The sequence below is a fragment of the Piliocolobus tephrosceles genome, chromosome 12, assembly GCF_002776525.5.
Source record: "Piliocolobus tephrosceles isolate RC106 chromosome 12, ASM277652v3, whole genome shotgun sequence".
Taxonomy (NCBI): domain Eukaryota; kingdom Metazoa; phylum Chordata; class Mammalia; order Primates; family Cercopithecidae; genus Piliocolobus; species Piliocolobus tephrosceles.
In genome coordinates, this window is record NC_045445.1 from 123,465,481 (window position 1) to 123,491,990 (window position 26,510).

The 26,510-nt window shown below is 37.7% G+C and overlaps 1 protein-coding gene and 1 non-coding gene across 4 annotated transcripts in view; both read right to left on the bottom strand.

Moving 5' to 3' along the window:
- POLA1 (DNA polymerase alpha 1, catalytic subunit) overlaps positions 1-26,510 on the bottom strand; it is a 324,710-nt gene that overhangs the window by 260,837 nt on the left and 37,363 nt on the right. For all 3 annotated transcript variants that reach the window (XM_023202598.1, XM_023202600.1, XM_023202599.1), the window contains exons 17-26: positions 25,314-25,375; positions 23,172-23,261; positions 20,922-21,038; positions 19,140-19,315; positions 16,910-17,039; positions 16,303-16,422; positions 15,081-15,180; positions 12,875-12,999; positions 9,979-10,128; positions 9,446-9,568 (exon numbers count right to left, since the gene is read on the bottom strand). In XM_023202598.1, coding sequence (XP_023058366.1) covers positions 9,446-9,568; positions 9,979-10,128; positions 12,875-12,999; positions 15,081-15,180; positions 16,303-16,422; positions 16,910-17,039; positions 19,140-19,315; positions 20,922-21,038; positions 23,172-23,261; positions 25,314-25,375 — 1,193 coding nt within the window. The remainder of the gene's footprint in view (positions 1-9,445; positions 9,569-9,978; positions 10,129-12,874; positions 13,000-15,080; positions 15,181-16,302; positions 16,423-16,909; positions 17,040-19,139; positions 19,316-20,921; positions 21,039-23,171; positions 23,262-25,313; positions 25,376-26,510) is intronic.
- Positions 13,839-13,968, bottom strand: LOC111536293. Its single transcript, XR_002729697.1, has one exon.

Here is a 26,510-nt window from a genome sequence, read left to right on the forward strand (position 1 = left end):
AAAAAAAAAAAAAAAAAAAAAGGTGGGGGGGATAAACAAGAAGATACCTAAATGGTCTCCTTGATGGAGCCTTCTTCTTACACTCACAGACCCCAGGCAAGATTTGACCTAGTCTTTCTCTTCCCAGCTGTCTCTTACATCAACTGGCTTGTGTCCTCCTAAACCTGTAACTTTCAATGTCCAAAAACCCAAAAGGCACACAGAGGCCAATATCCATGCAACTTGGAGATGCTAGTTTCCAACTATTAAGAAAGAAGAATAAGGTTATTCTGAATTTGTCTCAAGTCTAACATCTTAGCCATTCTGAAAGAAATACTCAATATTTTCAAGCATATAGAGTAATTAAAATCAAGCCTAAGTATAACCCACTTATTTAGTCTCTATAAATGCAACACTGTTATAATAGATTATATATAACATATATATTACATGCTTACCATATATTTTTCATATAAGTATATATTGTTTATTATAATGCAAGCATATATAAGCATGAATTATCTCATATACTTGAATTTTTATCATCACATTTCTCTCAAATTATTGAAAGTCTAAAAGCTTCCTTTTTTCACCTTTATTTGAAAGTATCAACATTACTTTAATCGATTTTTGAAAGAATGCAGACAAATGGACAAGTAAACAAATTGTTCCTTAGTACATCAATATAAAAGATCTGCAGATAAAATGCCACTTACTTAACTGTAGATAGTTGTTTCTATAGTACAGGCTGAGTATCCGAAACTCTTGGAACCACAGTGTTTGAAATTGGAATTTTGGAATATTTACACTATACTGGTCGAGCATCCCTAACTCAAAAATCTGAAATACAAAATGCTCCAATAAGCATTTCCTTTGCGTATCATGGCGGCACTTTAAAAGTTTCAGATTTTGGAGCATTTCAGATTTTTAGATTAGGGACACTCAACCTGTATTTAATGGCATATGAAAAGAACCTAGGCTCTGAAATAACTATTAATTTGTACAAAGAAGAATTTCAACTCATTCCATCTGAATTACCACAAATTCTAAATGAGTAGAATGTGAATTAATAAAGCTGAACAGTATGTGTTATCAGTTCTGAAGAACTGCAAGGAATTTAGAATCCAAACATCCCTGAAATATGACAACAGAAACGAAATAAAAAAATTATCTGGCTTCAAATTTTATAAAGTAAGCAACTTTGAAAGTGATAGGTAATTCATGATCACTAACAAAGGATATTTCTTTTTTTAACAAACTATATCTACCAAAACATATTAAACCTTCATATTAGCCTTCAAAGAAATTCTCATATTTAAAAAAATCAAAATGTTAGTAGGTCAGCTAAGTTAAAAGTAGTCTTAATGGTGGCTATAAAAATTCTGGAGACAGAACTCTTCCCTCCTACCACCCACACAGTTTAAATGGGTCTGGTTTGGCAAGAAAATTCTTCGCACTGCCATGTTTTAGGTGACAAAAGCATACATTTTTAAGGCTAAAGTTTCCCCTCTAGCTACATAAGAGGCCAGAAATGAAATATAAGAACCAGCATTCTTTATCATTTTTCACATCATGGTCCCCTTTGAGTCTCTTAAATGCTATGCATCCTCTCCTCCAAAAAAGTACACACAAGCACAGACACACAAAATATTACATACAACTTCAGAAGATTCACAGACCTCCCCTTTACTCTACTTGGGTTGAGGGAAGTTCTCATATGACAATCTAAGAATCAGTAAAACTTCAAATGTTGCTTTTTGTTTGTTTGTTTGTTTGGTTTTTTTGAGATGGAGTCTCGCTCTGTTGCCCAGGCTGGTGTGCACTGGCGCAGTCTCAGCTCAGTGCAACCTCCACCTCCCAGGTTCAAGCGGTTCTCCTGCCTCAGCCTCCTGAGTAGCTGAGACTACAGGCATCTGTCACTACGCCTGGGTAATTTTTTGTATTTTTAGTAGAGACGGGGTTTCACCATGTTGGTCAGGCTGATCTTGAACTCCTGACCTGAGGTGATCCGCCCACCTCAGCCTCCCAAAACGCTGGGATTACAGGCGTGAGCCACCACGCCTGGCCCAAACTTTGTATTTTTTATATGTCCAAAAGATTGTTTTCCTTCCTTACCACCTTTAGTGTAATTTCCTCTATTTTCACTGACTATGTCTGCTACTGTTGGAAATATGAGTTACTCTTCTACTACTCATGACTATCTTTTAGACCATGGGTTGGCAAGTTTTTTCTGTAAAGGGCCAGATAGGACATTAGACTTTGGAGTTCACTCAGTATCTGTGGCAACTACTCAACTCTACTGTTGTAGCACAAATGCAACCATAAACAAATGGGTAGGGCTGTGTCCCAATCAAACTTAATTTATAAAAACAGGCAGTTTTGAGTTGAGTTAGCCCATGGGTCAAAGTCTGCCAACCCCTGGAAGAGAGGAACAAATTCAATAACTCTACAAGGAAGCAAACAAGTACAATTAGATTGCTAAGTTGTATCATTCCTAAAAATAATTTCTAGAAGGATTAAAGACCTAAATAAGAAAGCCAAACTTTGCAACTTTTAGAAGAAAACAAGGGAGAATGTCTACGTCACTAGAGGAGGTAAAGATTTCTTGTGGGAAAAAACCCACATAGTGTAGAGAGGAAAAAATTAAATATCTGGCATTAAAATTAGAAACTTCTGCATAATGAAAGACTACAAATAAAGGACAAGCCAGAGACTGAAAGCGGTATCTGCAGCACAAATGACAAAATAAGGAGTAGTTTTTATAATACCTAAGAACACTAAGAGATGTACAATCCAACAAAACAGAACATCTATGTTCTATTCAGACAAGAAAACGGAAGAGTTAATAAACACATGAAAAGCTGCCCAACTTTAAAATGTAAATTAAAATCACAATGACATACCCTTTCATACTCATGACACTAGCCAAAAAATAAAAACTCAGATAACAAGTGCTGCAAGGATGTGGAATATCAAGGATTATGCAACAACTCTAAGTATATATTAAGTTTAGAATGTCTCAACAGAGAACTAAACAAAAATTCAAAGAAGCAAAATTATATATCAAAATCATTTCTAATTCTCTTAAGATTAGCCTCTGATACTGTGACTGAGGGAGTTATGTATTGTGGCTCCAGCCAGACATACGAATTTAGCTACTTGATTTTTAAAAATGAACTTGCTGTCATCAATTAAATGGTTGCTCTTATCAATAAAACCTCATATACTGCTGTGGATGTTGTACAAATTCCACTCCTAGAAATATACCAGAGAAACTCTCACAAACGTGGCGTTGTCTACTGCAGCACTGTTTATAACAGCAAATAATTAAGAAAAATGAAAACTTGGAAACCTAAAGATATGGATGATGGGAGAATTAAAATGCACTGTGCTATATTTATTCATCGAAATATTATACAATAGTTAACATGAATGAATCAAATCTAAAAATGTATCAAGGTGAATATACTTCAAATGTGGCATACAGAGCAGAGTGTTTCTCCTACTTTTTCAAACTGCAAAAGAATATGTATAGCATGGCACATACGTGGTAAAAACTTTTAACGCACCACATGTATACACACATGTTGCAGAAGCAAAAAAGAACAATCCATGGGCAAGAATGACAAAACCAACCCTGGGCAAGTTACCGCAGAAAAAGAAAAAGAAATGAGAGAGGATGGGGAGGAAATGGTCTTTAGTTGTCTCTATAATATTTTATTGCTTTTAATTTTTTAAAGGAAAACTAGGCTATTAAGAAAAGAGATCACGGCAGGGTGCGGTGGCTCACGCCTGTAATCCCAGCACTTTGGGAGGCCGAGGCAGGCAGATCATCTGAGGTCAGGAGTTCAAGACCAACCTGACCAACATGGAGAAACCCCGTCTCTACCAAAAATGCAAAATTAGCCAAGCGTGGTGGCACATGTCTGTAATCCCAGCTACTTGGGAGGCCGATGCAGGAGAAACGCTTGAACCTGGGAGGTGGAGGCTGTGGTGAGCTGAGATCGTACCATTGCACTCCAGCCTAGGCAACAAGAGCAAAACTCTGCCTGCCCCCCTGAAAGAAAGAAAGAAATAGAGAGAAAGGGAGGGAGGGAGGGAGGGAGGGAAGGAAGGAAAGAAGGAAGGAAGGAAGGAAGGGAGGGAGGGAGGGAGGGAGGGAGGACAGGACAGGACAGGACAGGGCAGGGCAGGGCAGGACAGGAAGGAAGGAAAAAAGATTGCAAAAGTGAAATTTTTGCTTATTTACAGGTAAAGATGAAAGACTTCCTTAATATTTAATTGTAAAATTCTTCATAGTCACTCATTCTTCTTCATCACCAACACCAACAAAGGCTAGAGCCCTCTGTCCTAGTGCCATTCCCAAGCGATCCTGATAGGTGCTACCACATCACCAAGAAAATCCCAGAAAGGCTTGCCAAGATTGTAATGTTTGCATTAATGATTTGGATACACTTTTAAAATGCACAAATTCCAGCTCCAAACACAACTAAAAACCAGGCAGTCTACGACCAACTGGCAAGCAGGCTGGCAAAGACTCATTTCAGCCTATCAGGTAGGAAAAAGAAAATGCATGGACTCTATACCTAAACATCAGAGCATACATTTTAAAATGCAATAAAAAATCCAGACCAAAAATGGTTTTCTCAAGGACACGGAAATAAGAGAGTAGAGAAATAAAACAATACTAATGTCAATAAGTAATAATTATTCCATCAAGACAAATATTCCCGTTAAACTAAAGTTATGCAATGAGTATACTTGTAAGTACATAGTCAGTTTTAAATTCCCCAATAAAGCCAGGCACAGTGGCTCACACCTATAATCCTACAGCTTTGGGAGCTCAGGTGACAGGATCCCTTGAGGCCAGGAGCTGGAGACCAGCCTGGGCAATACAGCAAGACTCCATCTCTACAAAAAATAAAAATAAATATGCCAAGGATGGTGGCATATGCGTGTAGTCCTAACTACTAGGGAGGCTGAGGCAAGAAGACTGTCTGAGTCCAGGAATTCAATGCTGCAGTGAACTATGATCACACCACTGCTCTCCAGCCTGGGCAACAAAGTGAGACCCTGTTTCTTAAAATAAAATAGGCCGGGCGCAGTGGCTCATGCCTGTAATCCCAGCACTTTGGGAGGCCGAGGTGGGTGGATCACGAGGTCAGGAGATTGAGACCATCCGGGCTAACGCGGTGATATCCCATCTCTACTAAAAATACAAAAAATTAGCTGGGCGTGGTGGCGGGCGCCTGTAGTCCCAGCTACTCGGGAGGCTAAGGCAGGAGAATGGCGTGAACCCGGGAGGCGGAGCTTGCAGTGAGCCGAGATCGCGCCACTGAACTCCAGCCTGGGCAACAGAGGGAGACTTTGTCTCAAAAAAACATAATAAATAAATAAAATAAAATAAAATAAAATAAAATAAATCATAATAAAAAAACAAATTCAAAAAGGCAAAATTATATATCAAAATCCTTTCCAATTCCCTTTAGATTAGCTTCTGATACTGTGACTGAGGGAGTCATGCATCGCGTCTCCATGGCCAGAAATCAGAATTTAGCTACTTGATAAAAGAATTAACTTGCTATAAATTACCGTTCCTATCAATATAACTAACGATTAAAAAATCATCATTATTTTAAACACTAGAGTATTACAATCCTTTGGGCCAGTTTTAGATTTTCTTTAATAGTTCCAAAATGAATAAAAGTCTAAAATGTGGACAGATTTAACTCATTAAATTACCTTCACTATTGTTCACAGACTAAAATCCTTAATTGATTAATGATCTCAGGGTGTCTATCGCCATCTAGTGAACAATCACTTCAATTACCACGTCAGACATTTGACAACTGATACCCCTTTTCCTCATGGTTTAAAAATATATGTCCACTCAGTGCTGTAGGCTTGCCCAATTTCTTTTTTATGCCTCTCTACACAAGCACTGAGAACAAACACAAATACAGATGGTATTTCTATAGATTCACAGAGTACTTCTCTGAAACACTGACTTCATTACTTTTAAATAACGTACACACTGTGAGATCCCTCATACAATTCCTTACCCATTAGCTCATTCCTCTACCATCAAGCAATTCAAAATCATGGAAGAGTTTAAGTGTGAAAGATCACACCTGTGAAAACACAATATTGATGCCCATTTGACACAACTACTAGCACTTTTATTATACACCTGTTTTAAAAAGTACACTTAGTAATTACTCTGAGTATTCTAGCAGCCATAATACATTTGATTACAGAAATTATTAGGTCGCTAGAGAGAGCCAAACCTGCACGATTCCAAAAAAACTGAGCAAACACAAAATAGACTTAAAAATAAAAAGGAAAGGGGGGCTTCAAGGCCTCCCAAGGCTGTGTATTTAATCCATATCCAAATGCAAAATTTTATAATCTTTTGCAATGGCATGCTACCAGGTTTCCTTCTCATTAATTTCCACTTGAACCTTAATCTAATTTATCCCACAAGGACTTTAAAAGCAATGAACTTTTAAGATCTGCAGCTTACTGTATTATTCTGCCCACTCTATCTTGTCACAAAAAATACTAGTTTAATAAGTTACAAAGGTATTCCAAAATCTCAGCACACTGGCTCTCATTTTCACTTCACTCCTCCTACCTCTTTAACAATTAAAAGATGCTAACCAAAGAAAGATGATCACATCTTTCTTCCATCTTACTTCCATCCACCAGTGCTAATAATTATCTCCAATACTTTAACAATCATTTTTATGTTAGGAAATAATATTTGTAAGTGACTTTGGATCTTCTTCTAGAATAAGATTTCCTGGGAGAAACTGCGTAATTATTATTTCTCAGTAGCTTCATATTACTTTAAAGGCCTACTTTCCAGAGCTTTATTTATCCTTATTTGAGGGAAAAAGCAAAGGGTAAAGAGAAAACAGGAAAGCAGAAACCAAGAATTTAAATCACATACAAGTAGTTCTAGATTTGTCTGAAATTCTTTGTTTTTTTAGCGTAGAGAACAGGGTTTTTTAATAGTTCATTTATTAAAGATTTGTTATTATTATATTTTATTTAACAGAAAAATAAAAAATGTGTTTAAACTCCCTATTAAAAATCCAGCTAAAGAAAACCATTGCCCTCAAAATACAATGGATTAGGAGAGTGGGGGAGATCACTGGACAAATTTGGGGCTTATCATTATCAACAGTGCCCTTTTAAGCTTGTGGATTTCTGAGCCAATGCAGAAAATGTAACAACAGGGATTTCCCAACAGCAAGAGGCACTCTCCAAGGGAGTAAATTGTCAACTATTGCCTCTCGTGAGAAACTTAAGAGTAACCTTGATCCAATCTCAATAGTCAACCCATGTATTATCACCCAGTTGGGGCATAGTGAGTGCATTTCCTAATACAAAAATAAGATGGTATTCCATCAGAAGCCACTGGATACATGTAAAGAAATAAAATTTAAATAATTTTAAAGTAAACTTAGCTTAAGAAACTGAAAACATCCTTCCCTTCCCTCACTTCAACTAGCCCCTAAAACATCTATATCTTTCTCACGTAAAAAAGGCCTGTGTCTTGAGATGGGTACCAAAAATAATGATCTTCCTGTAATAAGAGGTAGAATATAAAGCAGAACCAGTCATAAAAGACATCTTGAGATGGAAGAGACAACCCTACTGTACTAAAAGGATTTACATTCAAAATAGCCACTTGTTATACTTTATCTCTTTGAGTTTTAACTTCCTCATCTAAAAAATGAGAACATTATTATCTATTTCAAAGGATTCTTGTGTAATTTCAGTGAAATAATGCATAAGAAAGCTATCACATCACTGGTGTTCAATACATGTTTTGCCCTTCCTCACTGTGCCCTGAGCCAAATCTTTGAGATAGGGCTGCCAACAGAAGAGTGATTCTGAACATCCTGATGTTTATTTCACATACCAGTTAGATCTGCACTGTCCAACACAGTAGCCACTAGTACATTTGTCTATTTAAGTTTAAATTCATTTTAATTATAATTAAGGCAATCTAAAAATCCAGTTCCTCAGCCAGTTGGCACTAGCCAGATACCAAGTGCTCACTGGCCACTTGTGGCTAGAGACTACAGCACCGGATAGTACAGATGGAGAACATTTTCATCATCATAAAGTTCTACTGGACAGAGCTGGTCTAAACTCTAAAGCAGGGGTCAGCAAACTTTTTTTCTAAAAAAGACCAGAGAGTAAATATATCAGGCTTTGCGGGCCATATGAGCCTCCATCTTTCCTACTCGGCTCTGCTCTCATAACACAAAAGCAGCCACAGATGATACATACATAAATGAGCTTAGCTCTGTTCCAATAGAATATTATTTACAAAAATAGATGGCAGACTGCATCTGGCCCAATGGCCATCATTTGCCGACCCCTGCTCTAGAGCATTCAGAGTGCAGACACCCCATTATAAGCATTTTTCCCATGACCACTACCTACCTCCTTTAAGACTAAATAGCCTTAAACCCACAGACAGGTAGTTAAATGGAATTTAACATTCAGCATAACTATTCTTTTACAAATTAAGAAAAATCCACGCACATAGGGCTAAAACAGTTGAAGCTTACAGTGTTCATAAAGTGACGGTACCTAAATTCTATTTGGTATGTGGACCATCTTATTAAAGCCAGTAACTCTCAATCCATAAATCCTGTCTTGACATATTCCTGGAAATTCTGGATTTATACATCCAACGGCCTCCTTATTATGCCTGGAGATCTACTACTCATGCCAGAGGCAACACATCCACGACAGAACTCTTAATCCTTCTTTCCCAGTTTCCTCCATCTTAGTAAAAGGCTCTACTAGCTATCTTCCTGATTTCTACCTTTCACTCACACTCCAAGCTAATCCAACCGCCAAAAAAAAAAAAAAAAAAAAAAAGCTGCCTTACGTCATTTAGGTCTCATTCATGTCACCTCCTCAAAGAAGCCTTCCCTGACCAATCTAAACTAGCCATCTAAATATTCTCTAGCCCACCACCCTGTTTTATCTACAGAGCATTTACTTCTATCATATTTTCTCAGTTATTTCTTATACATGTTTATTTACTTATTTACAGTCTGTTTTCCCAAACCACCCTCTCTCCACCCCCCATTCCCAACCCATGTCGTCCCCCCCCCCAAACCCCTCCCATTCTGGGCAGAAGGTAAGCCTCATTACAGGAATCTTTTATGTCTTGCTTGACATTCTATCCCGAGAACCTAGAACAATGCCTGGCATGTAGTAGATGTTCAATAATAAACACACACACACACACACACACACACACGAATTAATGAATCCTTATTTAAACGCCTATTTGTCTCAAACCTGTCATCCAAAGAGAGGGGTACTGTATTTGATGCTGTATAATTACGTAATAAACTTGACTTTCCCACACTATAACATGTGTAGTTAAAAATACTCTCATATCTAGAGATGTGAATGTTATTATGCCATTTACCTCCCTTCCTTTGTATGTCACCAAGGCAGCCAGTGGTTTGGCATAAAATCTGCTATAGGAAAATCCCAGGCAACCATACATACTGTTCGCTGTGAGCTTCAAAGCCTTCTGTCGAATGTCATACTGCAGGCCACACAGAACAAAAGACAAAACAACAACATTTACAGATGCTTAAGCATTACATTAGATGTCTTTCTAGATCTCCAATAAAAAGGGAAACCCTCAATATCCCTGAATAAAAAAGAATTAACATACTCAACCCATTCTCCTGGATCCATGATTCCCTAACCTCCTAGAAGCAGCAAGTAAACACAGACTCCAAAGCTCCCAGGAGCTAGAGGTATCTTGCTCAGATACAACCTTTGTAAACAAAGGTGGCTTCCATTCTGAGGCACTCTAGTATTTTTAAATGGTCACCTACCCACAAACTTAAAATATGTACCTGCATTTGCCCAGCATCCTGTTTACTCATAAATAATCAAACTGTAAAAGCTGAGACTGTCACTCAAATGTTTCTTAGTGAAAAGATATACCTGAAGAATAAGGTCTGGATTTAAGTCTTGCTGTTTCATTAGCTGTTTGACTTGTTTTCTCCGTTCTACCAGTTTCCGGATCTCTCTGGGCAAAATGCCCATTTCTAAGCTTGGATCTGGCAATTCAGGGATTTGTTCTTGTTCTCCATCCTGATAAACACAACAAATTTCACACAAATCAAACTTTTGTGAAATAAATTTCTACAGTAATACTTTATAGGACCTTTCCCCCATGATCACATCTTGAAAAGCTATTATCTTATATAAGGTCAACAATGCATAAGTAGTATAAGAAAGAGCTGAGAGGGTTGTAGAACAGGTCACCATTGCCCTCTTCTTTCCCGATTATATTAGGCTGTCATTCCCACTATCTCCCACCCCTGTAGTTAGACACAAATTTAGATTTAAAGGGATACATTTTTACACATGCTATCTCTCTTCGACAAGACTGGAGAACAACATGTTTGGTGAAATTGTTTTTAAAATACAAACACTAACACCTCCAAGATTAAAAAAATAAAATAACCAGCAGCTAAACTACTATTTTAAATCATTTTTACTACCAAACAAAATGCTATAGAAATTGAAAACTATGGAGAATCACAGCAATTATTGTAAATGCTCTAGACTAAAAATAAAAAGCTAATAAATCAGCAAATTTAAGAGTTCGGAGCAGCCAGGAGCAGTGGCTCACGTCTATAATCTCAGCACTTTGGGAGGCCGAGGCGGGTGGATCACCTGAGGTTGGGAGTTCAAGACCAGCCTGACCAACATGGAGAAACCCCATCTCTACTAAAAATACAAAATTAGTTAGGCGTGGTGGCATATGCCTGTAATCCCAGCTACTCGGGAGGCTGAGGCAAGAGAACTGCTTGAACCTGGGAGGCGAAGGTTGCAGTGAGCCGAAATCACAACATCGCACTCCAGCCTGGGCAACAAGAGCGAAACTCCGTCTCAAAAAAAAAGTTTGGAGCACATTTAAATAGGCCATGACATTTCTAAAAACGAATACATATATATCCCTTAACATTTATGTAGTACTTTTTACCTACAAATTGCTATGCAATCGACAGAAGAATAGCAACATTTCAGAAAAGCAACCAGCAGTCTTCTTATATTAAAATTTACAGGAGGAAAAAGCAGGGGAAGCATTAGACCATTTTTCTCAAGCCTCCATTAATTCTATTAACAGCTACAAAGAAAAAAGCCAGGCACATTTGCCCTTTCAAAGGTTCAGAAATAAAAATAAATCTCTTGGTTTAAAGTACATCAAGTCAATGCCATTTGATAACCTAGCCTTTACAAAGCATCTGATTTTATAGAGATCAATATCTTCAAGTGAACGCTCTTACAATAGTAATAGGGATCTATTGTTTTCCAATATAACAGATGATGATAGTAAATCTATTAAAGAGACCCTGGTACACATTCCAATTTATTTACAGCAACTATGAAAGTCAGATAAAAAGTAAACTGAAAGGATGTAGATTCAGGAAATTTACAATCTACTCCTAGCTCTACAACTACTACCTGTGTGACCCTAACTGTCCTGAGGTACCATGCATGAAAATGATTCAGATCTATAAACTGCTACATGTATAGTATTTCTTAGATGACCTCTGAGGTCCCTTCCAACTCCAAAATGATTCCATTTTTTTTTTTTTTTTTTTTTTTGAGACGGAGTCTCGCTCTGTTGCCCACGCTGGAGTGCACTGGCGCAATCTGGGCTCACTGCAAGCTCTGCCTCCTAGGCTCATGCCATTCTCCTGCCTCAGCCTCCCGAGTAGCTAGGACTATAGGCGCCCACCACCACGCCCGGCTAATTTTTTGTATTTTTAGTAGAGACAGGGTTTCACTGTGTTAGCCAGGATGGTCTCGATCTCCTAACCTCGTGATCCACCCACCTCGGCCTCTCACAGTGCTGGGATTACAGGCGTGAGCCACCACGCCCAGCCTCAAAATGATTCTATTATATATCCAGAATCCAAGCTGGAAAGCTCCAATAAGCAAAATGGAGGTGGGCAGAGGCTAAATAATATTAATTATCAACATGCTGGCACAGTAGCAGAGCAGAGCTCAAATATTAATTGAATGCAGTCACACCTTTTGGGGATGTCTACCCAGTATCTTTTCTGTAAAAGTATCCACTAGTCCCACAGAAAGGCCCACCCTTAGCAGCTAGATTTGTACCCTGTGAACCTACTCTTGTGGTCACAGGTAACAGGGACCTGGGGCGCTCACCAACCTAGGCAAACCTATCGGATTCTCTCTTCCGGGAATATGAAATTGAGATTGAAAAACAGGTCCTAAGCTTGTGGTGAGAACTAAAGGACATATAAATTCAGGAGCTAGAGGGCAACCAAACATCTTCTGCCATGTATTTAAAACAATTACAAAAAAGAAATGTGGTATATGTTTATACACCTACACATACACCACGCATGCATATAAAATGGAATATTATTCAGCAACACAAACGAATAAAGTACTAGTACATTCTACAAAATGGATGAACCTTGAAAACATTATAAGTGAAATAAGCCAGATACCGAAAGGCCATATATTGTATGATTCTATTTATGAGATGTCCAGAATACACAAATCTATATAAGCAAAAAGATTAGTAGTTGCCTAGAGATGGAAGGGATAGGGGATTGAGGGAGGTGACAGCTAAAAGGTTTATTTGGGGAATAACGAAAATATCCTAAAACTGGTTGTGATGATGGCTACAAACTCTGGGAATACACTAAAAGCCACTGAACTACACACTTTTAACAGGTGAATTATATGGTATATGAATAATACCACAATAAAACTATTTTAAAAAGACACAGATCTTCCTTCTTTAAGCAATTCTTTTAAACTCGATTTCAAGAGTCCCAGGTTAAATACAAACCTCTGTAACTTTCTGTGCCTCTGAAGCAACTCTTTGTACTGTTGTAAAACAAATGTTAAATTCCTGAATGATGGAAGGATATAGACTGTTGAAGTCCAGAAGCAAAATGAACTTATCATAAAAACCTGAAATTAAAAAGTCACATGTCATAAAAAGTCTAAAGAAAAGCAGAATTGTCAAAACATCATTATTAAAAGCACTATATTAGAAACTATATACTATCCACATACACTATCCAGAGCTGTGAGACAGACAAAAAGGGAAAAAAAGAATCAACTACTGTTCTATAAAATAATGCAGATTAGTGAAAAGCCAGATTACAAAAGAAGAGGGAGAAAAAGATCCTGTCTCTCTTTAGAACCAGCTACAACCAGTCCTTTCCCCAGCTGCCCCCAAAGCACACCATTATCATGAGCAAATACCTTCCCAATCAAGTATCTGAGAGGTATCACATCCATTTAAAAAAAAAAAGTTCAACTCTCCTTCAAAGCAAGAATTCGTTGAAGAATTCTCCTACCTGCTCTCCCACTCCTACCCCAAATAAAACCAAGTGAGTGGTTTGTTTGTTTGTTTATTCATTTATTTGAGACGGAGTCTCACTCTGTCTCCAGGATGGAGTGCCGTGGTGCAATCTCGGCTCACTGCAACCTCCGCCTCCCGGGTTCAAGCGATTCCCCTGCCTCAGCCTCCCGAATAGCCGGGACTACAAGCGTGCACCACCATGCCCGGCTTATTTTTTGTATTTTAGTAGACATGGGGTTTCACCATGTTGGCCAGGATGGTCTCGAACTCCTGACCTCGTGATCTGCCTGACTCAGTCTCCCAAAGTGCTGGGATTACAGGTGGGAGCCACCGTGCACGGCCGAGTAATTTATTCTTTTACAACAGCTTCAAAATATAAAATGGACAGCACACTTACCTGTACAAAAACTGAGCTAAAATCAAACAAGAGACACATATATATAAATGTCAGTAGTGGAACGACCCACCCTTTTTACTTGCAAAGGATGAACAGAAAGCTACTGTATTTCTGTAGGACATTTACAAAGAGTTATCTTCACCTTGAGAAGAAACCGAATAAAAATAAATGTCCACTATTAAGACAGTAATAATTGCAAACACATAAGATAGTTTATTCTGTGTCCAGTATCATACTAATTTATCCTTAAATCCCTGTGTGGTAGATATTACTCTTATCTCTATTTTACAGAAGAAACTGAAGCTTACAGAGGTTAAACAGGCAGTCCAAGATCACATTGAATTCAAACCCAGACCTACATAACACCAAGTACTAGTGCTCCATTTCATTATAACTAATAATAAAATCACTTTTGTCAAAAATGTCTCCTACTCAGAATTAACTTACTGGATAAAATTCACATTAATTCCTTCACAACAATGTGAATATTCTTAACACTACTACTGAACTGTACACTTGGGAATGGTTGAAATGGCTTTTTTTAATACAAAAAATTAGTTGGGCATGGTGGCACACACCTGTAGTCCCAGCAACTCAGGATGCTGAGGCAGGAGGATCGCTTGAACCCAAGAGGGCTGAAGTGAGTAGAGATCACACCACTGCACTCCAGCCTGGGCAACAGAGTAAAACTCTGTCTCCAAAAAAAAAAAAAAGTTTTTTATTTTTATTTTTTTAAAGATTATTTCTACCTCTGTGTACCACAAAACATCTTCGCCATTCATGACAATAGGGAAAAGGTATTCTCCTGTTAAAGTTAAATTTGGTGGTTATTGTCTGTATTCTTTAACTTTGCTGTCAACTGAACTGGTCAGGACAAACAGCTATCTATGTACTGGACAGCTACCTATCTACTGGACAACCTACGGTTACAGACCAAATCCAACCTACTGCTTATTTTTGTACCATCCATGAGCTTAAGTATGGTTTTTACATTTTTAAATGGTTGGAAAAAAATCAAAAACAATATTTCATGACATACAAAAACTATATGAAATTTAAATTTCAATGTCTATAAATATTTCATTGGAACACAGCATAACAAAATTCACATTAAGTCTATGTCAGGTGACTGGCAACCAAGATTTTCACATGAATGAAAGATAAAAGTCATGAGACCTATTTGCTGACCTGTAAGATATAATTCAGGTCTTCTAGTTTCTCAAGCCTAGATCCACATTAAGAAACTCCTTAATATTGGGAGAAAACCAATTCACTGCCCAGCCTTACCAACTTTGGGGTCCAAAACCAAGCCTCCAGCATAAGCTGCTTTCTTACGTCCTTTCTTATATTTATTGGTATCTCCATCAATTTCTTCATCTTCATCTCCCTAATATCAAATGGAAAGATAACTTCACCACTAATGAACTAATTTAAAATTTTGATGATTCTTTTCCAATTGCAGGACTTAGTTCTAACAAACATTTCAGTTACTGGTCCTATCTGTTGGGAAAGACAGTTATTGTAATATGTTCATGAATCCAAATTAATTCCAAGCACAGTAATTTCTTAAACAAATACTATATCCTGAGTTAACAAATACAAAAATTTTATCTTTATGTTTCTGAATTTACAGAATTTCATATTTTTAAATCAATGAATATTGAAAAATACCACTTTCCATATTATTCAAAATTTGAGATTATAAAACAGCCCTCTTAAAATCACTACTCTAATATTCATGATGTAAAAACATAAAATGCTTCATGTAGACATTATCATTATCCCTATTATTAATATGGACACCATAAAATAAGTACATCCATATACTGAAAATCCGTTCCTAAGTAGTTTATTACTGGCCAACATTCAATACCTCAGCAGAAGTTAAAGTCCTCTAAATGAATATTCCCTATACCAATTTTGATAATGTACACTGTACACTAAAAAACAAGCAAATATGAGAACCTGAATCAAATTTTGACATTCAATTCCCATTTCTGAATTAATTAATATCAGTGCTAATAAAACAGTAGCTAAACTAAGTTTTAGTTCCAAAGTGATAGAGGCCACTTCAGAAATCTGACTCTGGGTGACCTTGGTCATACTAGCACAGAAAAATGCAACACAAAAATAAAGGCTCATACGGTTTAGGAAAATAAAAAGTTTAACTGGCATTCATCTTTGGATAGGGCTAAGGTGCCAGAACACATTCCGTGTATGGTCACCCATCAGAGAGGTCTAATGCTTCCCTCAAAGAATTTCATATTTCACAAATAATTTTGCCTGCACAAAGTGCATTTTCCTTTTACAAAGTGGAAAAGGAAATGACCACACAAAAACAAGGGAATAAACTTGACACGGTTTCTACAGTATACAAGGGATTAGCTATTTTGAAAGCAGATGTTATCACAGAAAAAAAGGCTATCTAGGTATTAAAAGGGGGGGATAAATAGGTATTAAAAAGGGAGGGGGTAAGAGAAAACAAAATACTACACAGTTTTGGACCCACCAGTTTTTGCTGAGGCTTTCTGAAAATCTGCTTGTCAGGCACAATATAGTTGTTTTCGTAAAATGCATGAAGCAACAAGAACTCGTTACGCTCGGATCGTCCACCCATCAGCGTCCTGGACTATTAAATGGAATTTATTTTTTAAATTTGAGCTCAAAACCACAACTAACAAAAGCAACTTTGAGTCAGTAAGTTTAGTCACAGCACCTCCTTTAAAACTATTCCTAATAACGGGCTGTTTTTTAAAAAAGGTACTAAATTATTCCTAACATTTTCTTTAAGCATTATAGTTAAAGGAGACAAAGACAGCTTAAAATATTGACAACTTGGCTATTTATTTACTCCCAAATGGACCATTCCACTAAACAGACACATCCAGATGTTAGAGAGATGATCCGTATGTTCGCCCAAATTTCAACACGCTGCACCTGGCATTCCTCCCCTTCTCCCAACCAGTTCTTCCTTTTACAAAAGACATCCAGCTTTCGGAATCTAAGTTACTCATTTTATAAGCATGCATCTAGACTTATTATCATATAACAACTACCCCAAGCAAATACTGAATCCAACAGGAAATGCTTTTTCCCCCTTTCTAAGTTAAATTTACCATAATGTTCCCAGCGATGTTAGTGATCTGCAATGCTAATGGAAGAACATTTAGCTCACACATGATCTGCAAAATGAACTTGGCATCTTTCCAGGTGTGTTCCAACAGGTATAACAGTTGAGAAGATTCACTGTACAGAAAAGTAAGAATGAAACAGAATCAAGTAATTAAAAGAAACAATGCCTATAATCAGAACTTCACAAAATATTACAAGGAATTTTGGGTGTAAGTAAACTCAGAGCAACAGCACCTTGGCTTCAGAAACAATTTAAAATAAGGTCAGTATGTAATCAGGAATTCATTCATACCATTGATCCCAATGCTTTTCTCCAAAACACACACACACACACACACACACACACACACAGAATCCCGTAAGGAAAAACTGAAGTAATACAATAACTACAAGCCTGAAAACTATCTAAATCCTTTCATTCATTCCATCCAGTGAGTATATATTGCATGCTTACTATGTGCCAGGCATTGGCTGTGACCAAAACAAACAAAATTTCCTATCCTCCTGGAGCTTATGTCCTCATGGGGGAGACAGAGTATAAAAAAGACAAAGAAATTAAGTATACAGTATGTTATATAATGTTAAAAGTTAAGCAACGGGAATATTAAGTATCAGAAGCAGAGACTGAAATTTTTGTTAGGAAATAGTGGAAGATTTCACTGAGAATAAAAATCTGGAAGAGGTGAAGGAGCAAGACTTATGGAAAGAGCATTCCAGGCAGACAGGATAGCACACTTAAAAGCCCTGAGCTGCGTGCAAATCTGACAGTTCCAGGGCTAGGAAAGAGGCCAATATGGCTAGATCAGAGAGAATGATGGAAAGAGGAGTAGGAGATAACGACAGAGTTAACAACATAGAGACACATTGTAAAGGACCTTGTAAGTAAAAATAAGGACTTTAGTTTTTACTCTGAATGAAACAGAGTCACTGGAAGATTCTGAGCAGAGTATCACATATGACTTGATTTTAGCAAGATAACTCTGGTTCTGGATTGAGAATCTACCACAAGGGGGAAAGGGGAAAACTAGGGGATAGGCATATTAACCCAGTAATCCAGGGGAAAGAGGATAGCAGCTTAGACAGGATGGGTCCAATGGAGTTGAAAAGAAGTGGTCAGACTTAGACATATTTAGAATAGGCCAGGCGCGGTGGCTCACGCCTGTAATCCCAGCACTTTGGGAGGCCGAGGCGGGCGGATCACGAGGTCAGGAGATCGAGACCATCCTGGCTAACACGGTGAAACCCTGTCTCTACTAAAAATACAAACAATAGCCGGGCATGGTGGTGCGCGCCTGTAGTCCCAAGCTGAGGCAGGAGAATGGCGTGAACCCGGGAGGCGGAGCTTGCAGTGCACCGAGATCGCGCCACTGCACTCCAGCCTGGGCGACAAAGTGAGACTCCGTCTCAAAAAAAAAAAAAAAAAAAAAAAAGACATATTTAGAATATAGAACTGACATGATACCCTGATGCATCTAGTGTGGGATATCAGAGAGAGGAATTAAAGATGCCTCAGAGATTTTGGGCTAAGTAAGACTCTGGAAGTTTCCAGTGATAATGGAAAAATACACTTATTAATTTAGTAAGGAAAGACTACAGGAAGAACCTAGGATCGATCAGAGCTCAGTTTTGAACAAGCTGGGAGTTCATATTAGATATCAAGTAAAATAGGTAAAATAGATACACTGAGTCTGGAATTTAGGGAGGTCTAACCTGAAGATACACAGGTGGGAGGCACAGGCATCCACATGGTATTTAAATTCCTAAGACTCAATGAGATCACCTAGAGAGGGAGCAAAGTCAGAAAAGAGAAGTCCAAGGAAGAACTCAGGAAGAACTAGCAGGAATGAATGAGAGATGGTCAGAGGAGTAGGAGGAAGAAATAAGCAAGCAATACCTCTAACTTAATGATTGCTCAGTTTTTATATTTCTAAAATATCTACCCTAATTCCTGAATAAATGAATTAAGAGTAGAAATCTAAATCCAAACTACTGTTAGGAAACATCAAGATAGTGTTAACACAGGTGAAGGAGATGGAGATAAACTGATCAATTACAATAATTCAAGAGGTAAACTAGTTCAAATTATGAAAATAGTGGAAACAATTTCCCCTCTACAGCACCACTGGCTCATGTCCCTCCAGACTAAGGATAGTGCTAGTGTCCTGCTGTTGTTAATTTCAAGACAGATGAATTCTGAAGAATCTAGGATCATACCTGTACATATTTCGTATATTTTCCATTGGGATTACATCCCTTTCAGTTTTTAGAATCTGCTGAACAAGTTCAGACAGATGGTAGCTTTTACAACGAATCAATTCCTTTGCTGAAATTTCCACATCACAGATCATTCGACCACAGGTAGCATTTCTTTCACCAAATCCACTCCGGCCCTACGGGATGGGAACAAAAAGCAAATTTCATGAAAGAGCAGACACTGAGAACATTTCTTTCTAACATATTTTGATGCTGGCCCAAAATTATGATAAAACTCTCATTCTTCCATTTATCAATCAAATATTTTTGAACATTTACTATGTATCTGACATCATTCTAGGCACTCAGGGTACAGCAGTGATCAAAACAGAAAGGATTCCTGGCCTCATTTGAAATGTATAATAAAAAACAGACATCATAAGTAAGAAATTATATAGTTTTAGGAGGTAACAAGTATATAGAAAATGGGAAAACAGAGCAGCAAGGAATACGGGGGGACTGCATCTTAAATAGGGCAATGAGGTATACCTGAGAAGACGTCATATAAAGAAAATCTTGAAGGGGGTAAAAAGCTAAGCAAGTATTCAGATGAAGTGCTAATAACAACTCTACCATCTTAAAGATATGAGTAAGAAAAGAAGCAAGAGCAGTGGCCCCAACTTTGATCTGTAGTGGCAGAATCCTCTAGAGAACATTATGAAAAAGGTACGGGGCCGGACGAGGTGGCTCAAGCCTGTAATCCCAGCACTTTGGGAGGCCGAGACGGGCGGATCACGAGGTCAGGAGATCGAGACCATCCTGGCTAACACGGTGAAACCCCGTCTCTACTAAAAAATACAAAAAACTAGCCGGGTGAGGTGGCAGGTGCCTGTAGTCCCAGCTACTCGGGAGGCTGAGGCAGGAGAATGGCGTAAACCCGGGAGGCGGAGCTTGCAGTGAGCTGAGATCCGGCCACTGCACTCCAGCTTGGGCGACAGAGCGAGCGAGACTCTGTCTCAAAAAAAAAAAAAAAAAAAAAAAAGAAGAAGAAAAGAAAAAGGTACGGATTCCTAACTTATCTGATGGGGCAACATGTCCATTTTATTTATAAGCTTTAAGAAAAATAAGATTTCAAGCACTGAGCAGTATCAGGTTTAGGAAGAAGGTGCTTCACACAAAAACTGCAAAAACCTTCATACATGAAGCAAGCAGGTACACACTGGCTTTAAGTCACTCAGGCCTGGGTTCAAATCTCAGTTGTTCCCCCTTACTAGTTACATGATCCAGAACAAGTTATGTTACCCCATGAGACTGTCTATAAAATAAAACTGGAGTTGTCATGAGAGGTAACAACACAGAAAGCACTAGTTCATTGCCTTCTTTTTTCCTTTTTTTTAATTACAAGATATCATCAAGCAATATTGCATTCTTATACAACCAACATCAATTCTCCTCCATTCATTCTTCCCATCTTCTTCCTAAATGATAACACTCAACGATTTCTGAACCCTGCAACCTTGCCCTAAGGTCTATCACTTCAGGAATGACAAAGTGAAGGTAACATGCATGTGCTGTCTTTGTTCACTATTCCTAGATTCTAGCTGATGATTTTAAAAACTACCAGAGGCTTTTACGAATAATATGCTGAATTCAAAGGAAAAGATATTTAGTGCCAAAGTTAAAATGTACTGAAGTTCCTATAACAAGATAACCAATTCCTATTTTAAAAAGTATAGTGTGTTCCCTGGTAGCTACCCCACATTAAAATAAATAAATAAATAAGATTTTGAAAATTATTATTACCCCAAGCTTTGGCATGTTGGATCGCTTCAGTCGACCTATCTTGGACCAGTGAGGAGCTTTGCACACATTAATTCTCTGCAGTAGAACTTCCAGTTCAAACCCATAAATATTATGACCCTAGTCAGAAAAAGAAGGCAGCTGATAACGTTATAACAAATGCAAATTAGAGGATTTACCTTCATAGGCACAGAATTTCTTTGCCCTTTCTTTTTCTAGTCTCTAATTGAAGACATCATGCACTTACCTCCGATTGGGGGTCCTTTCTTCTTCAGGAATTTATTCATCAGCAGCATTCATTAGCCTTGACATTAACAAGGCTGCTAAGCAGATTGCTGGAATAAACTTTATTTCATCCTAATTGATGCAAGGCTCATATGATGTATTTTAATTTGCAACTCATGCCTCACAGTCTCGGAGGCAAATGCAAATTTAATGTCCCATACTTTTCATGTGATCGGTAAAAGCTAAATTCAAATAATTCCATTTTGCTTCCTTAAAAACATAGAACCTGCCTGTGTTGTATGACAGTTTATGTAAGACTTCTTCAAAAGCTCAGGAACCGCATGTAGCTTCTTTTTTAAAAATTAAGTTCAAACACTACTGATTTAGACTCATAAGTGATATGCAACAAGATAAATATATAATACCACTAAATAGTTCAAATAAGAAACTTGTTAAAAACGAAGAAACTATATAGAGTAGAAACTATCTCAAAAATGCAACTAGATTTCATTTCCATAATTTCCAACATGTGAACATGATTCACTTGCCTATGTTTATCAAAACTTAGATGAAGTTTAAAATAATTCACATCAATAAATATACTTGTTATTAAACTTAATTAAAAATATATACCACTACTTAGAGTAGTCAAAATCACAGAAACAAAAAGTAGAATGGTGGTTGCCAGGGGCTGAGGGAATGGAAAGTTAATGAGTACAGTGTTTCAGTTTTACAAGATGAAAAGAGTTACAGAGGTGGATGGTGGTGATGGTTGCATAACATTATGAGTGCAGTTAATACCACTGAACTGTATACTGTAAAATGGTCAACATAGTTAATTTTATGTTATGTGTATTTTACCACTAGATATTTATAGCAGTTTTGCTTATTAAATTAGAAGACCCAAAGGCCTGAAGGAGGTCTCACTTACAAATTATAATACCTAGAATCAGGGACCCAAATTCATGTCAGAATTCCATCTTACATCTAGATTTCTCACACATAGACTTGGCTCTAACACTGGAAGCCAGACCAGGTTTCCCAGGCTTCATGGCATCTCCTTGGGGTCCAAGACACTGTTGTTTTTGGAGGCTGATTGAGGGCCTGGTGTTGAGACAGAATGTCACAGTACAACACTGTGGACAGAATCTTTTTGGAACTTTAAAGACAGGTCTTGAAATATAAGGGAAGTGGGTGCAGAGATATCGCTTCCAATCCACAGGAGCTCAGGATGCTAGACATACAGTAGCCAAATAAGGGTATCCAAGAGTAAAAATGAATGTAGGGAAGAATACGGCAAACACTTTTGCAAGACTTCAATGTACCCAAATTACCCGTATCACATCCAAAATATAGGCATTTATAGCCTACATTCCTCTGAAAAAAAACAAAAATAATGATTGATCCATTAACCTAGAAAAAAGACAAATGAAGGAATTCCATATTCTATAAACTAGAAAGGCCAGAGGATATATAAAGCAAAATGTTGCTTTATGACTCTCAGGTATTGGGGCAAAAAATAGCTCAATTAATTATTAGCTCAAGCTGTCTAGTGGGGACATACTGGATCGTCAAGAGAAAAATCAATTCTGAGCCCTGAGTTTTCAAAGGAATATGTCATAAGATCCACTGAACTCATAAAATTAAAATACTTAGTTTTATGACTTGCACTAAACCAAGGGAATTAATAAACTCCTGTGACAACTATATAACTACTAAGTCAAGATTTTGGCGATAACTCTGTTTGTACACATTTACTTACTTATGCGCTGGTCTCTAAGCATAAATAGCCAAACAATCCTTAACTTCAACACTAAGTCATGGGTTGCTTTTATACTAGAGAAAAAAAAAAAAACTATCTTGCAGTGGGCTTGTTATTTTTTCTCCTATTAGCAGCAATTCCCACCAGTCCACAGAATCATTTCACTCTGAAAAGATTATCTGCTGCTCAAAAGCACCAATAAAGTCACACTGAAAAGAACTAAGAAATGAAGAGCTTCCCCACAACATGATCAAACATCTACTTACCACAATGATATCAGGATCAATTTTGTGAACTTTTGCAAGGAAAAAACCTAGCAGTGTTCTTTCTGTTGCAGCAACCTCAACCTTCACATTCTGTTAGATAAAAACACACCAGTCACTGACGACTCTTTACTGTCAGCAAGTACTGTACGTTGGCTTCTTGTTCAACTATGGTAAGATTTCTTAGGGTTAAAAGACACCATTCATTTCAAAATTAAACGTAGCAATGAAATTCCTGATTCTAGGTTTCATAGTAATAATTGCAAAGTCTCTGAGGAGCTCACTCTAGTAATAAGCATGTGAATAAAGCAAAATTTGAAGTGCTGAGCAACATAAAATACAGAAATGTCCCTCCACAGTGACATGCTTGTGCATCTAGACACATTCAGAGCATATGAATCAGAGTACCTGTCAAAAACATACTTTCCTATATAATCCCTGGTAGACTTCACTGTTTATGTATTTACTGGGCAAAGAAATTCCAAGGATTGTATAAAATAATTCCAAATGGTAAGATAAGAACTGATAAATAAGAAACCAGACTAAAAACAAACATATTTAAGAACTATAAGTGACTGGGCGCAGTGGCTCACACCTGTAATCCCAGCACTTTGGGAGACCGAGACAGGTGGATCACCTGAGGTCAGGAGTTCAAGACCAGCCTGACCAACATGGTGAAACCCTGTCTCTACTAAAAATATAAAATTAGCCGGGTGTGATGGCACGTGCCTGTAATCCCAGCTACTTGGGAGGCTGAGGCAAGAGAGTTGCTTGAAACTGGGAGGCGGAGGTTACAGTGAGCGGAGATTGTGCCATTGCACTCCAGCCTGGGCAACAAGAGCAAAACTCTGTCTCAAAAAAATAAAAATAAAAAGAATTACAAGTGTTTTAAGTATAAACAAAACCTATCTTCACACAAAAGGCTTCTATTTGGATTAGTGATTATAAATCAGGTATTCAAAAGATCCACTCATTAAAAATCTCTAAAAATGGAAGTTGATGGTTATATGTTTTCTACAACTAGGTCAGTTTAAAAATGTCAGTTTGGTTGGGCACGGTGGCTCACACCTGTAATTCCAGCATTTTGGGAGGCCGAGGCGGGTGAATCACTTGAGGTCAGGAGCTTGAGACCATCCTGGCCAATATGGTGAAACCCTGTCTCTACTAAAAATACAAAAATTAGCCAGGCATGGTGGCACGAGCCTGTAATCCCAGCTACTCAGGAGGCTGAGGCATGAGAATCCCTTGAACTAGGGATTGGAGGCTGCAGTGAGCCAATACCACGCCACTGCACTCCAGCCTGGGTGACAAAGTGGGACTCTGTCTCAAAAAAAAAAAAAAGTCGGTTTGACTGTAACGGAATTTTCCTAGGTCATTTTACTTGGTTGTGTAATTCACGGCACTTCACAAATAATAGCCTAATCTAATAGTACCTTCCAACTACTGGACTTCTGAAGCCAATTAAATAAAATAAGTAGAACCCGACGAAGTTGCTTACTTTTGCAAAGTGAAGACATTAAAAAAAAAAAAAAACCTAAAAATGTATCAATATCATTACTTCGTAAAAGAAACTACAATCCATAAAAGAAAATTCTTTTGATTGAATACACTTACCTTTGTGAAAAATTCACTACATTATACTGCTTCCCACTCCTCCCCATTGTATTAAGAACCCATGAAAACTTTTTCATGGAGCACACTGGAATTTAGAGATCACTGATCCATTTTGGCCAGCCCCATGTCAACTTTGTCAATACATGGCTTAACATCCACAGTATTTCCAATTTCATTTGGCTTCCCTCAAGCTGGGGAGGGACTCTATCCAATACCTTCCCAAAACAGTAATCATATGATCATGCATTTTAGAGAAGCGCCTAATTAAGCTATTGGAGGGGGGTTTGAGCCTATCCAACCACCAATACAGTACAGAATCCCATTATTTTTAGGTAGTAAAACTTTTAAACATTGTTAAATAATGCTTCTAGGTGTATATGTCTAACACATTTTAATGGGTCGATGTCATAGTCCAATCTGGCAGGAATGAATCTAACAAAATGTAAAACAGCTTCTTTCTACTAGTCCATACCACCCCCCTTTTCTTTCTCTCTCCAAACAAACAGGTGCTTCATATAATGAACATTTTACCTTTTTCTCAATGACTTCTTTGAAAGCATATGGAAAAATACAGTCCTTTGGTTTAGACACAACTGTAAAAAGGAAAAAAAAAAAAAGATTCCAACACCGATCTTAGTCTAATTTCAGGTAATCATATAGTACATGTTTCCAAACGAAACTGTCTCAAATATATTCCCCCCATCCCTAAAGAATTAGGAGGATCATCAAATACTTCAACTGGTCATGCTGATGACCTCAAAAGAATAGTCAAGCACAGAACCCTAAGTCCCTGCAGTTGTTAAAACTGTTTTGATGAAACATTTGCTACCTATCCGTTGAAGTCAGAATGGAAGATTTTAGCAGTCTTCCTCAAAGGAAATCCCACCACCACCAATGCCCCAAGCAGCATACAGTGGAGAAACTCAGTTCAACCTTCTCAAAAGGTAAACTTGACAAAAGCTTCCCCCATTACACACTATAAGTTCCTTACCATACACAACAGCTATTTCACATAGTGACGTACATAGAGGAAGTGAATAAATGCATGTTGAAATGAGCTCATGAAAAAAAAAAAAAAGAAAAGAAAGAAATGAGCTCATGATTGCTCTCTTCTACATATTTTCCAGGCTATTCTCATCATCATTTTGTTCCATGTGGTCCACCCACTTAAGGGGTAAAATTTCACAACAATCATACTTCACACTCCCTTCTCTGCATGTTTTAGTCCTACTTTCCTAATACCCAAGAAAACCAGACGAGAGGCTGGCCAAGTTAATCTCTGCTTCTGGGCTGAAAAAGATCCCAGGAAATATAATAGGTCAATGGTATTATTCCCTTTTTTAAAAAACAGCAAAATGCTTAGGTAACTGGCCAAGCTCTCAACATGGAATATATCATGGAATATAGTCTCCTCCTTGAGGACTGACTCATAAAACACACATGCAGAACTTCATGGAACTGTTTCATCCATTGAATTTTATGCATGGCACAACTCAACTCCAATTGATATTACTATAACTCCTCCCAAATAGGTAAATATTTGTTCCTTGGCATCTTGCCTCATCACACAAAAAACTTTGATCAAGCTTCTATGATAGGCTATTAGAATGACATCAGAAAATAGTTAAAGCCTAATTTTGACCCAGGAAAAAACTACTCAACTTCAGTAGAGCAACCATTGAAAAAAAAAAAAAAAAGGTATCAAATAGACTCCAGACTTCTGCTCCT